The sequence below is a fragment of the Halyomorpha halys genome, unplaced genomic scaffold, assembly GCF_000696795.3.
Source record: "Halyomorpha halys isolate HHAL.00 unplaced genomic scaffold, Hhal_1.1 Scaffold1295.1, whole genome shotgun sequence".
NCBI classification, from domain to species: Eukaryota; Metazoa; Arthropoda; class Insecta; order Hemiptera; family Pentatomidae; genus Halyomorpha; species Halyomorpha halys.
The window spans coordinates 35,637-56,939 of NW_027114721.1; the positions used below are offsets into that span (position 1 = coordinate 35,637).

Consider the following 21,303-nt stretch of genomic DNA (forward strand, 5'->3'; position numbering starts at 1 on the left):
TTAAAGTTGTTCAAAACATCAATAAAGGACGTTGCAGATATCTTATATTCCTAACTTGGAACATTGGTTTAATTACAAAGTTGAGGAATGGTAGATGTCCTGTTTACTGTCCCCATTTTTCAATTATAATAAAGGATATTGGAGACGAAGTTGCTATACATGACGAAGGCTAAACAAGGCAGACCCCTGGGGCTAGATGTAACGGCAGACTGGAGAGATATACTGGACAGGAATCTGTGCCAGTATTCCACTATCTTGTTCACCGCCCGCCTGCCTTTTCAGCTATTATACCATATCTACTATAATTTTTTTTGTGTACAATACTTTTCTGTCTCGATAGATTCTATTGACTTGAACTATAAAAAGGTATATTTATTTTTACCCAACAGATTATAAAATTAAGAATAAGTCTAAAAAAAAATTTTAAGATCAGGAGCTACTTAACACTGAAATATCAGCACAAGAAGCATATCCTTATTAGAAAATCAGATCGATGCATTTTCTAAAGATATTTGAGTATTGAGTATTCTCAACGTAATAGAAACGATTTAGCAATTTCATTTTTATGTTTATTTAACAAGTAATACTTTTTTTTTAAAAACACAAAATTTTATTATATATACATGCGTGTTTTAATAAAAACTTATACCATAAAATTTAATTTTAACAAACATTTCTTTAGCTGGTCGATAAATATTTACATTAATTCAACGGAAAATGCGATTTATATCAAACATTTTAATTGAAAATATATGATGTTATTAGTTTCATTCGTAAGCTTCATTATAATATTTTAAAATTTACTTTTTTTATTTAGGGAAGTGGGTAGCCTAGTGAGTAAGGTGCTGTGCTCCTAACTGTCGAAGTCGGGTTAGATTCCGGGTGTGGCAGTTAATTATTTATTTTGTTATTGCAGCCAACTCTGTGGGCTCGGGAACACTCCTTGGGTACACCCAACCTAAAGTGGCTCCCGTTAATTAGGGAAAAGCATGGTGGTTGAGCATGATCTTAAACAAATCTACTTTCATGCACAACCGTTGTTCAAGAAATAGTGTTTCCTTACTAAGTACTGAATCTCTGGCCCTTCATGCGTTTTAGTGGTACTGGATCTTTTTTGATATTTATGTTTAAAAAACTTTTTGAAAGAATCCAGTTGTGAAAAACAAAAAAAAAAAATTATTTATTTTAGCCACAAGCATTAAAAATGTAAAAAAAAAATACATTTCCTCCTCTTTATATTATTTTTTTTTCGAGAAAAAAAAAATTAATGGAACCTTATTTACGATTTGAAGATTTTTTTTATTATTTTTTATTTTTATTAATTATCCTACGAAATTATTCGGCCTGAGAACCACCAAATATAAATTATAAATTTTTTTATATTGTATTAAATATTAACCCTTCGAATTTTACATCAGAAATTCACGTTTCACAATTTAAAATTTACTTATAAATATACTTTCCTTCCGTCCTTTATGTACTCCTAGAATTTCATAAAAGTTGATTTAACGATTTGCTCAATTGGCCAATTTGAGGTTAGCGTTGCACTAGACCTGCGCCTTACTCGGACAACGTCGAGCTTGGTGCACTCAGGAACTGTTATCGCCAAAAGAAGTCCTCTAAAGTGTGACCGAAACGTGGGAATAAAGGCGGATCGAAACACATCAGTCGTTTTCTTTTGACGGAGACCACCCTCGGGTGTCTACTGTACCTCCCCGACTCCGAGCACCCGCACGAACAGAAATGCGACCAGGAAGTCTAATGAAAAAAGTAGATGATAGAAACCTATTTTGGTTATTACTCTAAATATTTTTTGCTGTCTTGTATGTACTAATTAATTAGTTAATCATGTATGTCGTAATTTTTATACTACTTTAAATTAATGCACTGAAAGATTTAATCGGTTTAAGAAAATTCAAGAAATGTACAGTTGTAAGTAGAGCAATTAAATTCATAATAAACCGCAACGGATATAATAAGATAATTATAGGGGAAGTAAGAAAGAGAGAAGGTGAACTTACTTCATACTGCGAAAATTCTGATAAAATATAACTCATATAGGTCATTGAACTCAAAATTGCCTTTAAACGCTATTTTGAGAGGTCTATTTTCCAAAAATACTCCGAAAAAGAATAAATTCACGGAATATTCCCAAGACCTCCGATAAGTTGGTGTAATCGGTCAAAATTGAGAAATTTAAGATTTTTCCCTCTCTCACAACATCCCTTCTTATAGCTTTTACAATGAACTATATTTTTTTAAATACCATACGTAAACGCCGTAAATTGACCTGCTTAGCTCTCTGCGTATGCATAAAAACTACGGAAACTTTCTCCGCGGTGAAAAATTCCAATTTATGAGCACTTAATTCATAACGTGTCCGATGTTCTTCGTTCAAATTGTTCTTATAGGTTTTTTATTAATTGATTTTGACGTCCCTTAATTTTATGATTTCATCCAAGGAAGAATATTTCTTTTTTAAAGATCTCTTTTATTACAGAAAATCTATGTATAATTTAAAATGCTTGCACTATTGACTGCTGTGTCCCAAGTCATTTCAGAAATATTCAGTATTGAAATATGGAAAAAATATATAATAATTAAAACCTAAAATTGTGTAGTTTTAAAGGACCTGCTAAATTAATTTCTGTTATCGTGCATTATGATAAGAACTTACCACTTTTTGGTTTCTCATTTTTTTCCTATCTACAATAACAAGTTTCTTTTTCAGCATCTCTCATTTTCCTTATGACATATGAGGATGAACGTGTTAATTGTAGGTACTTAGCTTCTTTTCTTTACTTTATTGAAAAGATTATATATATTATCCAGACAACAATTTATTATTAATTAGAGTCTAATAATTATGTAAATTGTTAGGCAAAAGTATTTAATGACATTTTCTCTTTTTTTTTTCTTTCTGGGCAAATACAGCCTTCTTACTTATGTTTTTATTTTATTAATTTTACAATAATAAGATAGTATTTTCAACATTTCAGACTTTCTGTCCATCTGCAGGCTCCTATTCTAAAGAAAGTTACAAAGGTTAAATTTAAAGTTCTAAAAAATGTCATAATTTTTTTCTGCTTTACTATTAATTTTGTGTAATAGATAATTATGCCCATACCCTTTTCATTTATTATTTTATCCTTTTTTTGTGTGATTTCTATTAGACATTTAAAATTTAAAATTAAATTAATAGACAAATATGTTTTGGGTACAATGTTTGTAGAAAACTGAAATAAATGGAAAAACTAACTTATTAATATAAAATTAATAAAATAAGAATTTGATTAAGAAGGCTACCTAATTGCCCAAAAATAAGTCTAAGCAGTTTGAACGGACTAAATATGTGTTTTAGGCATTTTATCTTGAAACTGATACAACGGATTTTTTTTAATTATTTATTTTCATTGTTTCTTTATCCTATTATTAACTGTTAAAATAATTTTAACGTGTTACTTCCATTTCCTTTTGTATAATTTTATATTAAAAGCTCGTCCAAGAGTTTAATAGAAGTGCAGAAACATATTTTATAACAGTAATAAAATTTAGATAATATGAGGTCCTAATGTACGCCATGGACCGCCGCTTAAGTACCGTACCGTAAATTCCAACCACGAAACGCTGAGGAATTCGCTTATGTGTCTTCAGGTGTATTACACGGTGATTTGACACGTGCATATTTAATAAGAATGTATAATGTCACTACATCACCTGTTGTTATTGGTGGTATGCTACTATATATTTTTGAGTTCCTTGTGACCAGAAATATATTTCATGTATTTTATTACTTGAAAAATTGCATATCCTTTTCAATTAATCATGCTATGTCTTAAGTTACTGATGTATATTAAATTGACCCGCATAGGGAATAAGCAACCAACCAACATTTTTATGAAGTTGTGTCTTGTAATATATATTTAGAATATTTCCAATAATTTTCATTTGGTAAAATAAACTATATATATACATGTTCATGTTGTACATGTTTCATTTTTATCAATATTTAGATATATTGCAATGTACTTTTTCTTGCCGCTGGTAGGTTTCAAAATAAAAACTGGAAAGTAAAAGGCTAGAAATTTTAAGTAACTTTTTTTCTAATAATGAAAAAAAAGGGAAAGGCATCTTGGTTGACTCCACTCCACTTGGTCACGCTAGCATCAGCAGCTGGTTAAACGAAAGTTTCTTATCTAGGGTTCTGTTTTTGAAACAATCTTCATACATCTCTTGCAAATGAATTTTTCTAGATTTTAGTGGGATACTTAATTTAACTCAATATAAACTTTTTATTAAAATTTTAATTAAGTTTTCTTTAACCAACTTCAATACATATCTTGTAACATCTCACGTATTGACTTATTGTTTAGTTTATTTAATAAACGATAATGCCTCAAAAGTTGTCATTATTTATGGTTACCCTTATACTATGGATGTGCAATAAGGTCAGGTTACAAAAAATTCTGACTTATTTATAAATGCATTAAAATATTTCAATACCTAAACAAAATTAGTTTTTTTTTTTAACAACTCGAAAACTTGTGGAAAATTATAGACATTCATTTAAAATATAATGAAACTCTCTCCAACATATAACTTATCTAAATAAGATCAGTATTAGCAAATATTTGCGCTGTAGATTCATGAAGATGAAAGTACAGGAGTAACCTAGGAGTGTTATAAGTTATTGAAATTCTGAATTTTTCCATCAGGAGGTTATGACGGTAATTAAACATTATCAGCAAGTGAATTAATTCCCTTTTTTTAAATGACTGTTTTAAATTGTATTTAAATATCCTAACAAGCAAAAATAATGAAATTGAAATATCATTTGCTATATCTATAGATAGTAGTAAATGTATGCACATATTGAAAATTATGTTAACTGAAAAGTGGGAAATAAAATGTATATGTAAGTTATCAAAAATATTAGTAGAATAACAGAATTAAAGAAATAAACTATAAAGTTTTATAATCCAAAAGAAATATGATTATTATAATTTAATAATAATAATTTAAGAGTTGCTTTATATATGGAAAATTAAGTTTTCGAAACAATTGCGTACCTAGAAGCATATCAATGTATTTAACTGAATAAAAGAGTAATAAAAATTTATATAATTAAAGCATAAAATAGTGTACGTGAATATTTAATTTTAACTAAATATTATTATTGATTTATTAAATAAAACCAAAAATTGTATCCAATTCTGTCTCAACACTTTATTTCTCACTAGTCCAACGTTTCGGGCATTCCAGCCATCTTCAAGGACATCTTCAATACAAAACTCATCCTCACATTAATTCACAATTTCTATTGCAGGCTATTCTGCCCAGGTCATTTTCTTTATTCTAATTTCAAAACCTATTTATTTAAAATTTAAAAACATTAACATTTATTTTTCTCTATAAAATTATCAACAATATAAAATACACCACCATATAACAAACCATTTTTAATTACCATTAGGTTATAAATGGTTTTTTAAACCAGTTTGTAAGTTACTCCCTCTAGTTGGCCTCTCCATGTAGGCTACGAGGTTGTCGGGTTAATCTGGTGGCTTCGGTTATGGAATGGTTACCTTCCACAAGGGCATACTGAACTCTCTGTTACCGGAAGCTAAGAAAGTAATTTAAGATATTAAGGCAGATATATCGCTGTCCTTGAACCCCGTTTGCAGGAAACGTATAACTCTACGAATATATTTTCATATGTAGAGGTCAAAAGGTTAATTAAGTTTAATATTCAAACGGTCGATCATAAATGCGCTGTTATGTTTAGCACGTATTTTGGCGTATATATGTATATATGCTTTAGAACATGGCTTTTTGATTTTAACGTGTCCTAGTTTGCAAAAAAAAAAAAAAATAAATAAATAAAATAAAAATATCAGAAACCTAAATCCGATTGTCGACTAAAGGTTGATGTTTTTAATGTTTAGATTGAGTACGAGTTCGAACTCATATTGTCAGGGTTACATAATTTGTAATTATACATTAATTCTTTATAATAATTAACTTAATATGTTTTCTAATCAATCGAATAAATTACACACCCAAGGTTAAGGTTATTCAATACATTATGAATCAATAATAATTAACTAGTGGAAGTGAGTAACGTAACGGTATCGAATTGTGCTACTAATTCCAAGGACCAGGGTTCGAAACCGGTTATGGCAGATAATTATTATTTGTTTCCCTGTGGTCGTGATTCAGCCCTGTGTGTTTGGGAGCCCTCCTGGGTTCACTCAGCCTCATTAATAGTGGGTACCTTGAATTGGGTAAAATTCTGACCACATCACCTCCTTACACAACCGTTGGTCTAGTGACAGTATTTCCTTACAAAGTACTGTATCCCTGACCTCTCATGGGCTGTAACAGTACAGATTTAATCTTCTTTTTTTTTTTAATCAACTTACTATGTTGTTCTAATCTATGAATTAAATTATACGACCATGGTTAAAGTTATTAATTATATTGTAATTAAACTCAGCATGTTTCTAATCAGTGCAATGAATTATACGATAATGGTTAAAGTAGTTCAATATGTTATGAATCAATAATAAATTAATACGTGTTTCTAATACTGTATTAAATTATACAAAAAAGATATACATATGTGAGATAATATTACCTTCCCACTGGGATCAAGGTAAGTATTATATAATTATTAAGCATTATATAAATAATGAATTTATGATATTCATTAATTAAATAAAAACTTAATGTACAAATATTCTTTGCAAGTTAGTTCATGGCTCGTGGTTCTTGGTACTGCTTACAAGTCCTACTTGACTGCAGTGCCGTTCTGCTTATGGAATTAATTGACCCCGGTACTGTTGTAGATTTATCGCAAGAGTTTTACAGTCACGAACTCTCCTGCTGCTAAGAAGTTGTCCACTGTCCTATGAAATGTTTGCCTGCATTGAGGTTGTGTGGTTGGTTTTCTGTAACTATGTATGTATTTTACCTGTAGCCATCCATCGTTTTATTTGTGTATGAAAAATATTGTATCATATTTCGTTTAAATATGTGTAAATCTCGGGGCGACGGTGGCAGCGCGGTAACGCGTCTGCCTACCAACCCAAAGGTTGCTAGTTCGAGCCCGGCCATAACCGGGATTTTTTCAAGCAAGTAATAACACAATACTCACTCGCAGTACCCCCCCCCCTCCCGGGCGTATGTGAGGCTCGTTAGACAATGGGTGGCACTCACAAAAAAGTAGGCGTGGAAGTGACTGACATCCCCTATGAAAATCTCGTCAAGAGACGCGCGATGTATTTCCTTGGCTCTTCGCACGTAGCCTTGGGACGCCACGGTCTGTCATACCAGAAGATCTGTAAATCTCATCTATTACTAAGTGTATGAATAATTTTGTAACTAACACGGCAGTGTCCTCAACTATGTTCAAGAAATCGAAAAAAAAACATCATTTCAGTTCAATTGCTGAAATAAAATTATAAGATTTATAATCAGTTTAGTAAAATTTTTCGGTGTTACGTGGTCAGAATATTCTGTTGTGATTGGCTTGTAATTTTATTATTTGTAATTAGTAATGCTGTTTTTAAAAAACCTTTTATGCAATATTTTAGGATGAATTAAAAATAAAAATAAATAGTAGGTATATATAAAAAATAATAATACGAGCGAGGTAGAGTTAGAATCTAGCAGTGACTGATCATTATTTATTCTGTTACTGTGTCTTGAGTCAACTCTTTGGGTTAAGGAGTCCTCCTGAGGTCCACCCGGCTTCTGTGAATTACGGCCCGTTAATTCGGGAAATGTCCTGGTGATTGAGTGGGATCTTGAACAAATTACCACCTTGTAAAACCGTTGTTCAAAAAACAGTATTTTCTTACAAAACTTAAAACCACCGATCTTCAAATAAATAATTACTTAATATTTTTTAAAACTAATGTTTTTAAGTGACCATGTTTTCTTGAAATTACACATTCATACCGATAAATAGAGCTCAAAACGTTGATTTCGTTCTTATTAATACTCTATTATTTTTCGTGTGTTGACATGTATCAATAGAGTTGAGCTCACACATTTTTCTTTAATTAAATTGATTAATTTAAGGGAAAAGCAGATTTTTCGAGGATTATTGGAAAATTGATAACTTTCAATTGGATAAATATGATTGGTTTTTAAGTTATTAAATTTGCTAATTAATCCTGAACGATGTTAATGTTAAATGACATTTTTCATAACTGAATATGGTATTGAATTTAATCTATGAATAATAATTAACGTGTTTGTATGTGATTGGACTATGCCTGATTCAACAGCTACTTTTCTCAACTTATAATTTAAGCGTGACATTTAATTTAGTCAGTTTTAAGAATCTTGTTTTATACTAAAATAGTCCAGTGGTCTGACCTGATTAAAAAGGAAATTCGTCAAGAAGGGTATTGAAGAAGGAAAATGACTCTTGAGGTTCTGGTTAACTGAAAAATCCTTACAACACGCTTCTACCGGATTGACATCTAATTCAGCCTTCTTAAGAGTTTATTATCAGGATTAATGTGTACAAAAAAATAAAGGAAAAAAAACACCGTCTTTTGATCTTAACAAGACTTCAATAAGGCTCTAAAAAAATAAAGTAAAAAGAAATGCCTTAAACGACACAATACACTATATATAAAGAGTGACGCTGTTAACGGTGCCTTTTCATCCTATTCAAAAGATATTTATTTCTTATGTCTTCCAGGGGCCGTGGGCCTTTCCTCGGGGTAGGCCTAGTTACCAGAATGTTAATTGAGGTATCATCTCAATATTGAAATTAATTACAATTAAAATGAGCCCGTAGCGGGTGTAAGGTAACTGGGCCCCCCAACGGTAGCCGAAAAACTCACACGAGGAAACAATGGCTACAAGAGAGCACTAGCGGACAACTGCATGCTGAGCTCCCGCACCGACCGTTATAGTCAATCTTTACACTCCATTTATTATAGTTACTTAAAGTCGATTGTAATTAATTATATTGAAAATGTTTTTTTTTTTTTCTGCCTTTTTTCTTTACTGCCTAACCATGGTTGGGGGTCAAAGTTCTTCATTTTGTGGGACCGCCACTCAATGAAAAAAGTCGACGTCCCAGGCCGGATTCGAATCGGCACCGCCAATAGACATCAAATTGGTAAGACTTTGTCTTAACCACTGAGCTATGGGCGGCCCATTTGAAAATGATAACCCCTCTAGAAAAACTCAAAAAGTTAGTATTTGGAAATTAAAAAAATTCTCTTACTGTACCTTTCTTAGTTCTACACAGGAATCACCATTAGCAAGATAATGTTTAGGCTTAAAATTAACAGCGAGAAAGGAAAAGGGACACAGAACTGGGAGAACAATAAACCACTATAGTACATTCTAAATTTTCTAATATACATTTTTTTTTTTGTGTGAGGTTAGTAGAACGTGTGAATGCACTCAGCAGCAAAACCTTGCAGTATTACAAGTACATTCGCATCTCTTTCTCATGACTTTCACCAGAATTTTGTTAACATTAAGTTATCATACGCACACTTGCTTATTAAACTTTCATGAATATCGTAAATAAAAAATGTGCATAATAGTTGAAAGAATTCGCAAGAAGCCCTGTTAACTACATAAGTTGACAGTTAGCTGAGCAATTGATGAAAAATTATAACTGATTAAAATATACTAGTAAAATAAGAAAAACTGACAAGTGATCAAGGAAAATTCATTACTATGAAATAATGGATACTGACCAAAATAAAAATAAATAATTATTTAATTAAAAAAAATACAGAAATAACTATATTATACTCCTATTTCTACTATGAGACGGGTTGATAATGCATATCTCCTTAAACATATTAATGGATTGATATTAATGTCTATAAAAAATAATAAAATTTTGTAAAGTATTCGAAATTCTTCTGAAAACTCATTAATACACTATATTTATGAAAGGGCTTTGTGTGTGGTGAAATTAGCAGTTACATACGCAATAATATCCTTTCTCTTCTAAGAAACAGGAGTATACCATAGAGCCAATTCGTTAGTTTTTTTTAATTAGGCAATTTTTTTTTTCATTTTCACAGATAGTCATTTTATATTTTAGAACGATTGGCTTTGACTGGAATATGGATTAATGTACATCGGGTATCGATATTTCAGTTAAAGTATCGTATAGAAAGGAGTATCACTACTGGGGATATCCCAACGTCTCCGATAATATCTACCATTTCAGAACTAAAAACTCCATGTTGTTAGGTTATGTTACTGGTCTATTTTACGAATGTCTGTTTGAAATTTGATGACATAGTTAATAAAGGAAGTCCATTCTTATTCATTGAACGATTTGTTATTTTGGAACAACCACTTGTGACCCCTAGTGTAATTTTTATGTTTATATTTCTAATTGAATATCTGTAACATCCTGAGTCACGTTGCTATTGAAAATTAAAGATATTTTTCTTTTTATTCGATTTGTTTATATTTTGTCTGAATGATCTTTCCCTATAATGCCCAATTCCCTCTGACAAAGATCGAGTATGATCTTTTAAGTTTACTGTATTTCTTGAGCAAGCATAACTTACTAACAATAAAACTGTCAATTATACATGTTAAAGGGATAAACTTCCTACAGTGCCTTCTAAAGTGTTAGTTGAGCATATTCAATATTACTATGGAGTAGCATAACTTTGGTGTTCATTTATTTTAATATTAAAATTCATTATTAACACTCACCAATCATCATTATTTGTTGAAACTTACTATAGACGAGCCTAGAGTTGATAATAGGGGTATTCATGATGTTGTGTTAAATTTAAAATGTTTTATTACAACATGCTTAAAATCGGTGAAAAGTGGAATTTGTGTGAATGTTTGTCCACTGAATGCTTTGTTGATCTTCTAACTTGTTAGAAAGAGAATGAATATGAGCTAATAGGCTAATATCATTTCATTCTCTTTCTAACTTGTTAGAAAGAGAGTGAATATGAGCTAATTGGCTAATATCATTTCATTATTATTATTGTAATTCATTGCTGTACTAGTTAAAACATCCGAAATAATAACACATCCAAACCACCAACTACGAGCAAGTAACCTAACACAACAACTAACAAAACTGTGACGAGCTCAGCTGGTCTGTTGCGTCGTCATTCCACATTTAACACACCTGATAACAGACTCTCAACCATGTTATATATTATATCGTTTTAGCATGGTAAAAGAAGGAAATATTTCTCCATTTAATATGAGTTTTTCCATTTAACACGCTTTAACATGTTAAACTATAGATCATGAATACCCCTAATGTTGTATGCGGTACTTACAGATCTTTTTATATTATTGCTATTATACTCCCCAGACAATCAATATAATGACGAAATTCAACATTGACCGTGTAGGAGAAATAAAAAAGTGATCATCCAAACGAGTAAGCTATACTCACTAGCTACACTGTGGTATAATAGTGGTAGGTTACCGGACGGTTATGGTGTGCAGACTATAGGCCTATTCTAACAACCATTTCTGACAGTCTAGAACTATACGGAGCATGCGTAATACTCGTTCGTCCTCCCAAAACCTGTACTAAGGTTAACCATGCTTTGCCTAAGGTTAACCATCTGCACGCCCTCCCATGCTCTGTATAGTCAAAAGTGGTTGTTGGAACACATCTTTTATTCGCTAAACTGCCACTAGGAAAACTCAACTTTTTAAGAAGGTTACTGAATATAATAAAATATTATTTTAGTATTTCGAGCTTAAATTGTTTGAAAATGCTCACAGGATATTGCTGAGTAACTTAAGACACGAATTTCAAAATAGGTTTCGCTCAGAACGGAGCAGAAAAAAAAACCGAAGGACAAATTTAACTGACCTAATCTCAGTATTTTAAGATCAAGTTGTTACAAAAGTATCATGTGATTACATTGAATTATCAGCGCTGTCAAACTTGAAAATCGCTTTGCTTAAACATTGTTACACATTTACTAATGAGAAGGTTATGTAACACCCTTAAACACATTGTTTTCCTTTGGTTTGCCAAGGCTTTGCCGTATTCGTGCAAAAATTCATTTATTGAATCAAAAAATGTGTAAATTAATCGAAATTTCTATGGATACAAATATATATACGCGAATACACTTTTTAAAGTTAGAGTGGCGTTAGCTTTTTAAAATCCGTTTTAGATACTAGTTTAGTAGTTTACAAAAGTTTTTCTAATCCTAGTATTCATAATTAATCGTTATAGCTCATGTCTGTTGTTCCTATCCTTATCTGCACTATATTGTGAGTTAATACTACTTATGGGGTTAATTATGGATCTTGAGGATGAGTCAATAAGATCAATATATTGAGGCGACTTTTGGTAAATGTATTCTTTGCATAGTAGGGCATACAAGGAAAAAATATTTATGGCAAAGAATTTCTAATAATTCTAAGAACAAACTACATATTAAACAACTGCAATATACTGAGTATAATTTATAATTAATGCCTATTAATCTACATCTGCTGTTTTGTTGATAACCCGATTTCCATATAGTGAAATATAAAAAATTTAAAATTATAGTTTTTTAATAATTAGTTGAAGAAATTCTTTGTTTTAAAAAACTGCTTTTTTAAAAATTTATTTTAAGGTGTGACTTTTTGTGTCATTAAGATTGCGAAACGTCACCTCAGTATAGTTGTCTTATTGACTGATTCCTAAGATCGAAAATATGTGTGTGTGTTTTTGTTTTAAATTAGAGTTTATTAAAAGTTGTTGTTGATTTTTAGCTTAGAATACCGAACCGTCTAGAATTTTTTAGATAAATTCTAAATTGTTTAGTTGATATTTTGTGTATTAAGAAAGCTACAAAACAGGGATGAAAAAAAAAGAAAGATATTCTATGCTGAATCTAGGGTTAACGTCCAAGAAATTCTGTTTTGTCAGATCTTGTAAACCTTTTTATTTATATGTATCTTTTTATTACAGATATATACGGTTTTTTATTATGTGAACGATATTACCATGGACTTTGTAGGGAAGTATACACTGAAAGAACTGTGAGGAGCCGATGTAGTTCGAATTAGACATGGATTCTCATTCCAGTTTTTATTCCCTAATCGTCTCCGTGGTCATTAAGCCATGGACCTAAACGTACCTGCGTGAGTGCGCGTTTCTGTCTTTCAATAAAAAGATGTAACCCTATTATTATTTAATGTTATTTACCATGGGTTATCTCATATCATAAATAATAGTCGAGTATTTGAAGAACATAAAGACATTTATTTGAAGAAAATAATTTATTTACTTCTTCTTTATTTCTAATCCTTTCATTAACAAGGGAATATGAGGTGTGGACTTTTTTTTTACCTCATTTAAGGTATTAGTATTTTTTTTCATTAGTTTATTTTATTATCCCATTTAGGGGTTCCCAGATTTAATACCTGTTATTTAGAAAGTAGTAATCGCAGTTTACTGTTTCTCAAGACACTTTTTCCCTCAAGTTTCTTAACTGTGTTTCCCTTAACAACATATAGGAATCCCCCCTATGATTTGTTTTGCCAAACCTAATAGTTTTTAAAATATATAATAGCATTATAGTATTGTAAGTTGAACAAATGACACCTTATATGGATCAAAAGGTCTCTTCTCGCCTGACATAAATCAATTTTATTATGGAATTACAAATAAACCACTTTTATTCCTTATGCCTTTGTTATTAGCTCCAAATGATTTTTAGTTAGTTTTAGAAGATAAAATGACGTGTTATTATATTATTATATTTACCACATTGTTAGTTAATAATTTTATGTAATGCATTCTACGTGATTAAAAAAATATATATATAAAAGTAATATATTTAAATCTCTTATGTTTAACTACCTTCGGCTTCACCAATCTGGTCCATTATTATAATAGTACAGATATTTTCTAATTAAATTTTCGTTTTTTTTTTTTTTTATTTAGTCTATTAGTTTTTTAATTAATCTATTTTTTTCCTCTGTATATAAGTTATAATTAAGTGTGGCCACACTTTTATGGCCATTAAATGTTATTATAAAATTAAAATTGCCTTTGTAATTATTCTAAAGGCCATAAATTCCCTTTCCCCCCCTAAGTCCCAAAATAATAAACTTATTTTTCATTTCAAAAATATAAAAGCACTTGGGAACTAAATTCATGACCCTTACAACAAGACAGGGGTTTATTGTTCTTTCTAAATGTGCTCCTTCCCATGTTTGACCTATTTGTTAAAATAAAATAAAAACAAAATGAATTTAGCCATGCCTTCGTGATATAGCACTCGTAGTTAGCTGATCGATCTTGGTGACCCAGTCACGAAGCTCGTGAACCTGCGATTAACCGACTTACCTCTCAATTGGGATGGTAGGAGGCAGGCGGGCGTCTTCGGGTGCTTGATAAGGATGGAAGAAAATATTTTGATAGTATGAATGAAAATTTTCTTTCTGTCATTCAGCTGTAATGTGGAAATTATACAGTAGATATTTTTCTAACAATTATTTGTTTGCGATAGTTCTATGATTAGATCAGAAACTAGCTCATATACTCTCGGATTTTAGTTGATCAACTAATGGGCTCTTATAGAAACATATGGTGTGAGAAAGAAGAGCCAACGGTTGTGCAATTGGCCAATTTGAAAAGCATTCGGCTCCAACCTGTCATTGCGGTCTGTTAACGACACCCGTGGGACGGTCCGTTCGGCTTTCCTTCCATCAGCTTCTTGTCCAAGACACACTGGAGTATGCAGATGATCCCGATTATAACATTAATAGTCCTGAACACAATAGATGTCTACTACAGCGTAGGCTGTGATGTTATGTTAAACACGAGTAACACTTATATTAGCTAGAGCTGAAATCAGTAGGTAGAGTCTGCATTCCACCGAGCCCAAAAGTAAGTAAGCAATTTTTAAAAATAATTATAATTTGATTGGCTCAATATCAATTACAGATGCATAATAGGATACATCTTGAGTGGCCAAATGCGTGACTGCATCTTTGCCACTACAAGTATTTTTATAATTTTGGATTTTGATCACTGAGTCTTATCTATTCTCTTTAGAAGTCATGTTTGTAAGGATTTTTCTATTGAAAAGGATTCGCAAGGGCCAGGACTACTTACAAGCAGAAATCACACTAATCCTTATCCAAACTGGTTTTAATTGCCAACAACTGTGGTAGCGGTATCAACATTACGAAGCGATCATTCTTTTATAAATCCCTGAAAATTTAAATCTTTATTATAATAAAATTTAGTTGTATAATTGAAAATTAATAATAATATGACTTCAAAATGTTAACGGGATGGAGCAAGATTTGCATTATCTCAACCAGTACTGAGAGACCTCTAAAAATATTTCGATATTTACAATTTGGTGAGAGGAGAATGGCTGGAAAAAGACAATTCCTGAAGCTATGAATTGGATTTTAACTTAATTAAAATAAGATAACCGAAAATGGGATTGTTTCTATTCAAAATCATAAAATAAAATAGATCTTCTCATTTTATTTAGAATTTTTCATTTTGGAGGTTTTCAAAAGTTTCTTCTGAGATCCTTCATTTGATTGAAACCAATTTAAGCAGGCAGTAGCTACTCGTGAAAAATTTCCCCGATAAAAATATTATAAACTTGGGTCTTGGCCTCCTCCTTAAGTTTTCATCAGATATTCCGGTCCCATACCGCCACTGTCTAGTTTCTTAGTCCTTCTGTTTCAGTTTTGGCAAGAGAATTTAACCTCGCTAGATGTTGATGTTTTATAAAAATGCGTTATTTAAAAAAAAAATTCTGGTGAAAGGTCTTGGTCACTAAGTTGAAATTCGTGATAAGTTCTCCAAAAAACATTAATGAACAGATTCGTTTTATTCACTTTTTTTTCCCTATCTTTATTTCACCACCTCTTCTTTTCTCATTTTCCTTATCCAAGTTATTTGTTATGTTCACCATATATTATTATTGTTGTTTTCAAAATAATTTATTTTTCTATTCATTTCTTTTGTTAAACTTTACTTTAATCAATTATTATGGTTACATATATTTTCTTTTTCTTTCCATATTTCAATTTTTAAATTATTAATAATTAATATATTCATACTTCTTTGCATTATATAACTTCATTTTTATTTTATTTCCTTAATTATGTTATTTTACCTACTTGTTCAATTACCTATGTATACATTTTATTTTTCTCTTCTCCCATCACTTCATTTTATTAATTCCATTCTCTAATATTATTCACTTTATGTCATTCTGTTTATATTTTATTTTTTATTTTTTATTTTCTATATTCATTGATTGTTATCTTGTTCTGTTCTTAGCCCTGATGAAGGCTAGAAACTCTGGCCGAAACGTTGGCACGATTAAATAAGTTACATCAACTTATTTGTGTTTCATTTTGACCGCACCCCCAACCATCTTCTTGTACAAGTCATCCACGGTCAACTATCTCTCATAATTAATGAACAAAATTTTTAAAAAAATTAGGTATTAGTTCCACAGGACTGGATTATAAATAGGTTTATAATCTTTATGGCGTCTCTTTTAATCATATTACATATTTTTAATTTTTCGCGTGTTAATGAGTACTTTGCCAATTGTAATCTTCCCTCAGCTTTTCTATCGTCACTTCCGTATTCCGTCAGTAAATGATATTTATGTTTTTTAAATGATTTATAAACGTATGCTATGTGATTGGCTGTTTAACGGAATCGTTATCTCTGGTCTGTATTGATGTGGATTTTTTTTCAATCCTGATGGTACATGATTCGGAAACAAGTTCACTAAATATTTAGTAACATTTTTATATCTAGTATCTGATAGTCTATAATCTCTGTTTACCCATTTTTTTGTCTTTTTAATTTACCCTTTATTTCAGATTTTTTTTATCTCTTAATTTATATAATTTAAAACAAAATTCGATTGTATCGTATGAAAATATCCTACAATGATATATTTATATTATATTGTTTTGTTATGATTGATTTCGAAATGAGGGGAGTAGCTGCCTTTTAGGGATTATCTTGATATATTTCCTATTATGGATTTATCAATTTCATAAGTTTTACGTCATTTTTTCTTTTCATGTTGAAATATCAAACACCAGTGGAATAAAATTGTTTATTATGAAGGAAAGCAAGAATTTTGATACCAACAACCTTCTAATATTCGTATTATTTTTACAACATGACTGAAGTGTTATCTGTTTATTTGTACTAATCCTATAACTTATAAATCCTAAATACATATATATATTTGTATAATTTCAATTGTTTGCTAAATCGCCCTTGATAGGGAATGAGATATACATTTAGTATCACAACTTCACATATGTTTATTCACAAATTCTAAGAACTTCTTCTGATGATAAGCTATAAGCAGATATAGTTTATTTCAATAATAAATAGAACAAACCTTGTTTATCTGATAAATATTCTTATTTCTCCTTCAGTATTGTTTATTAGGTATCTTAAGTATTAAAGAACTATAAACATTGATAATTTTTTTTTTTAGGTTGTCGCAGGGTTGGGTCTGGTCATCTACAAATCTTTGGATTATGGAATGGAAGACGATGAAGAGAGGCATTTGAGTCCCGAACTCTCTCGTCTGATCAAGAATATGATTGGTCAAGGAGGTAAGCTGTTTAATACTTTATAAATAATATTAATAAAACTTTATCGGTATTAATTTATACTATATTTAAAAATTTTCCCATTAACAGAATTAGTTAAGAACTAATTTAAAAGTAAGTCACCCCGAAATGATACTATAAACTAAACTTTACCATTAGCCAGTTAGTTTGATAGCGGACTATTTGGAGTTTCTTACGCCCATATATTGGCCATTTATGAAGATTGTGAAAAAAAGTTTTTTGGAATCAATAAGGATTTCAAATCCTTAGTACCCTATAAAATTTATTTATTACCCAATTTTTTTTTTTTAAGGTTTTATTCTATAAATCACTTCATAATATCGTTTATTTTTCTGAAACTAATGGAATATTTTTATTGCAATATATTCTGGTCATTAAAAAAAAACCCAAATAAAAATGATCAATTCATAAACATTTTTAGATTGAAAAAACTGTAAGATACATAAAAATTAAACAAATAAGACTTTTGTTTCTAAGAATGGTGTTATAAATTACAAATAATGTCAATTTTTTTTCAAATTCAATTGCTTTCATTATTGAATTGCGTTGCGAAAAGTAATTTAGATTGGGGTCAATGGGTTTGAAAGGTTTGAATAAATTATATGTTAACGTCATTGTAATAGAATACACACCCATCCGCTATGCTGTATTCAATAGCTTAATCTTATGTTCTCACGGTTTTAAAAGAGAGCCACGTATTCTGTTTTATTTTAAATTCCTGGATCCTTCAGCAAGCAAGTATCAACATTTATTTATCTATTATACTATATTTTTGCTGATGGTCGTTATTATTTTTAAATACATATTTTGTTGCTGGATCAGGTATTGGTAATTGGACATGATTTTAAAAATAATTCAAGTATTTTTTTAATCGCGTACCGACCGCTAATAGTACAGGAGCCGGGATGAAAAAAAGGAAGTTATTTCACCCCAATTTTCTGTTACGTTAATGAAAACTATGTATAATAGTTGCTTTAAGTTGCTGCTACTAGTCAAAACTGATGTCTGTCAAGTATAGGTAGGGGGAATACAAAATAGCGGCTGTTTCAAAATCTTAAAAAACATTAATTTTGCATTCGGAACTCCATATCATAAAAACTACCAACTACACTAAAAAATCTAAGAGTTCATTATTTAAAGAAGAGTAAATTTTCTAAAATATGAGCCTTAATAGAGCTATTTACGTCCAATAGTACTCGAGATATAACTTTTTAAAAAGCAACAGTTCTTAAAAAATGTACTGAAAGATTAGTTAGTTAATTTATTATTAAAAATCTATTTCTCAGGAACCATGTGACTATGTGTCCTTTAGCACTCAAATTAAAGCCAGTTAAATATACTAAAAAGTAGTTTATGGCCTTTATCTTCGTAGGAATAGTAATTTTCATGATGCTTGCTAAAATAAATTGATTTTTATAGTTGTTCGAACAATAAATTTGGTTTATAAAAACCTTTGTTTCAGAAAGACTCGTCAATTTTCACTAGTAACTATACATAGTTCTCATTAAAGTAATTAAAAATTACGGTGAAATAACTGACTTTTTCTCCTCTTAGGTTCTTGCACTGTAGGGATCACGCGAATATCATTGGTGAGAACAATTTCCTTTCTTTTAATACAAATACAAATTTTTATTATATCATAAATTTTTTTCATATCTTTTGCATTTTTTTTTTTTTAGTAATTATTAACTAGGCGTTTGGCAGGTTTTGTATTATTTACTACATTAATGTTTATTCTTGGTCTTTTTTTAAAATGTAGGTATGAATTTGACCCAAAACTCAAGAAAGAAAAAAAAAAACTCATATTATACAGTATAACTTTCGCCAATTTATCATTAGGATGTGAAATACTAGAACTACAGAAAACAATACAAGGTTCGCATCGACAGTCTTAAAAAAAGATTAACCTAATGGAGGTAGGTTATTAACCTATTGTTAAAAATTTACAACCGTTCAATGTTTTTTGAAAAAAAAAGAAGGAAGTACGTTACATCTGCTGAACAGTGAATAGTGATAACATTTAAGGAAATGAGTATTATCAGAACGACTAAAAATACAAAACATCAAAGCTCTCATAAGATACGTCTGTAATTGATCAACTGATTTTTTTTTCCTTTTTTTATTCTATTATCCTTTTGCCCATCCTCAAAATGTTGAGATATAGAAAACAAAATGTCACCTTATCTTTACCGCCAAGGAGCCCCTGCGGGTTGGATGGCCTTTCGTTTTCTTGTTATTTCTCTTGTGTTTTATCTTTTTTGTTCTTTTTATTGGATTGTTCTAGCAGTTATTCGTGCGCCTCTAATCGATAATCACTCCGATTGGAACGTTTCTTCATTTCTAACCTCTTTGAGGTCTGCCGAAGAGCCAACTTTAATATTGATTTTTCTTGGACTTTCGGTACCCGTGATTGGGGTTGTCCGTTATTCTGATAAAGGTAACCGTCTGGTCAGTTGTAGAGTCAAAATGGTGGAGAGAGTTTCAGCGTACTGATTGTTTTGAAAGTACTTAGATTAGAGATGCACAAATACAATGTACATTTCGAATTAACTAATGCATCTGTTGTATGTATATGTAGGTTAGGTATATTACTTACCATTTGTATTAAACACAAATTTTTTTTTAGGAATGAAACAAATATTGAAATTAAATACATTATGAATTAATTAATTTATTTTCAATATTATTATTTCCTGTGCTTATTAGAGAGAGATAGTAGAATGATTTAGATGGTTCATGTTTAAGATCATTCTGTATCTGTGGTGATCTCGCTGCCATATGCTTTAATGAAAAACGCTAATTTTATCAACTGATTATTAAATACTCCAGGGAATAATGTGTGTGACTAGAGATTTTTTTTTACTTTAATAATAATTATTAATTATTAAATAAAATAATTCTATAAAACCACATACAAGATAGAATAACTATTATTATATCATATGTATTTCCGTTTGTAGAAAAAACAAAAATAGATTCAGGAGCATCATCAGAAAGCCACTAGAAGCCCTCCCATTTAATATTTTATGCCTTTTATTTATCTCAAAAATACTAACACTATACGGATTAAGGATTATTATAATGTAAAACTTACTACCACATTAAAATAATAAGAGTTTATTATTTTGCAGTTTTTTCCCTTTTCGCCTATTCCTGACTAAATTCCGTGCAATTGGCAAAAACTGTGTTCATTAGAAAAATCCTAATTATATCATTCTTTATGTCGTAAAACAAATTACTAGGCATATATTACTGTTAAAATAAATTAAATAACTGATATTAGGTACAGATTGTAAATGTCAAGGATAATTATCTATTGTCGTATTTTTTAAAAATTTTAATAGCTTTTATAGAAAATCTCATATCTGTTTTTAGAATTATTTATAACATTTGAATAAATTTTCCTTATATTATTATTTCTTTTTGACATAATTTATGAATATAACAGTTTTTTGAAATGTTTTTTATTTTAATGTTCTGTCAATTCTATGATGTTTTTATATTTATTTTTTTTTAGCCGTGACGAAGACCTGCAAAGTGGGGCGAAGCGTTGGTTAACAATAAATATTTTTTTTTTTACTAATTTAATACCTTTATGACCACTACCCGGACTATCTTTCTACAATTGAATAAATTTTATTTTTCACTTATTATTTTGTTTAAAAAAAT

At 30.1% G+C, this 21,303-nt stretch overlaps 1 protein-coding gene across 1 annotated transcript in view; it reads left to right on the top strand.

Moving 5' to 3' along the window:
- Positions 1 to 21,303, top strand: part of LOC106689191 (spire type actin nucleation factor) — a gene marked incomplete at its 3' end in the record, with an annotated part of 233,316 nt that overhangs the window by 16,219 nt on the left and 195,794 nt on the right. Inside the window, 1 exon segment of the mRNA XM_067051884.1 lies at positions 17,496 to 17,616. Coding sequence (XP_066907985.1) covers positions 17,496 to 17,616 — 121 coding nt within the window.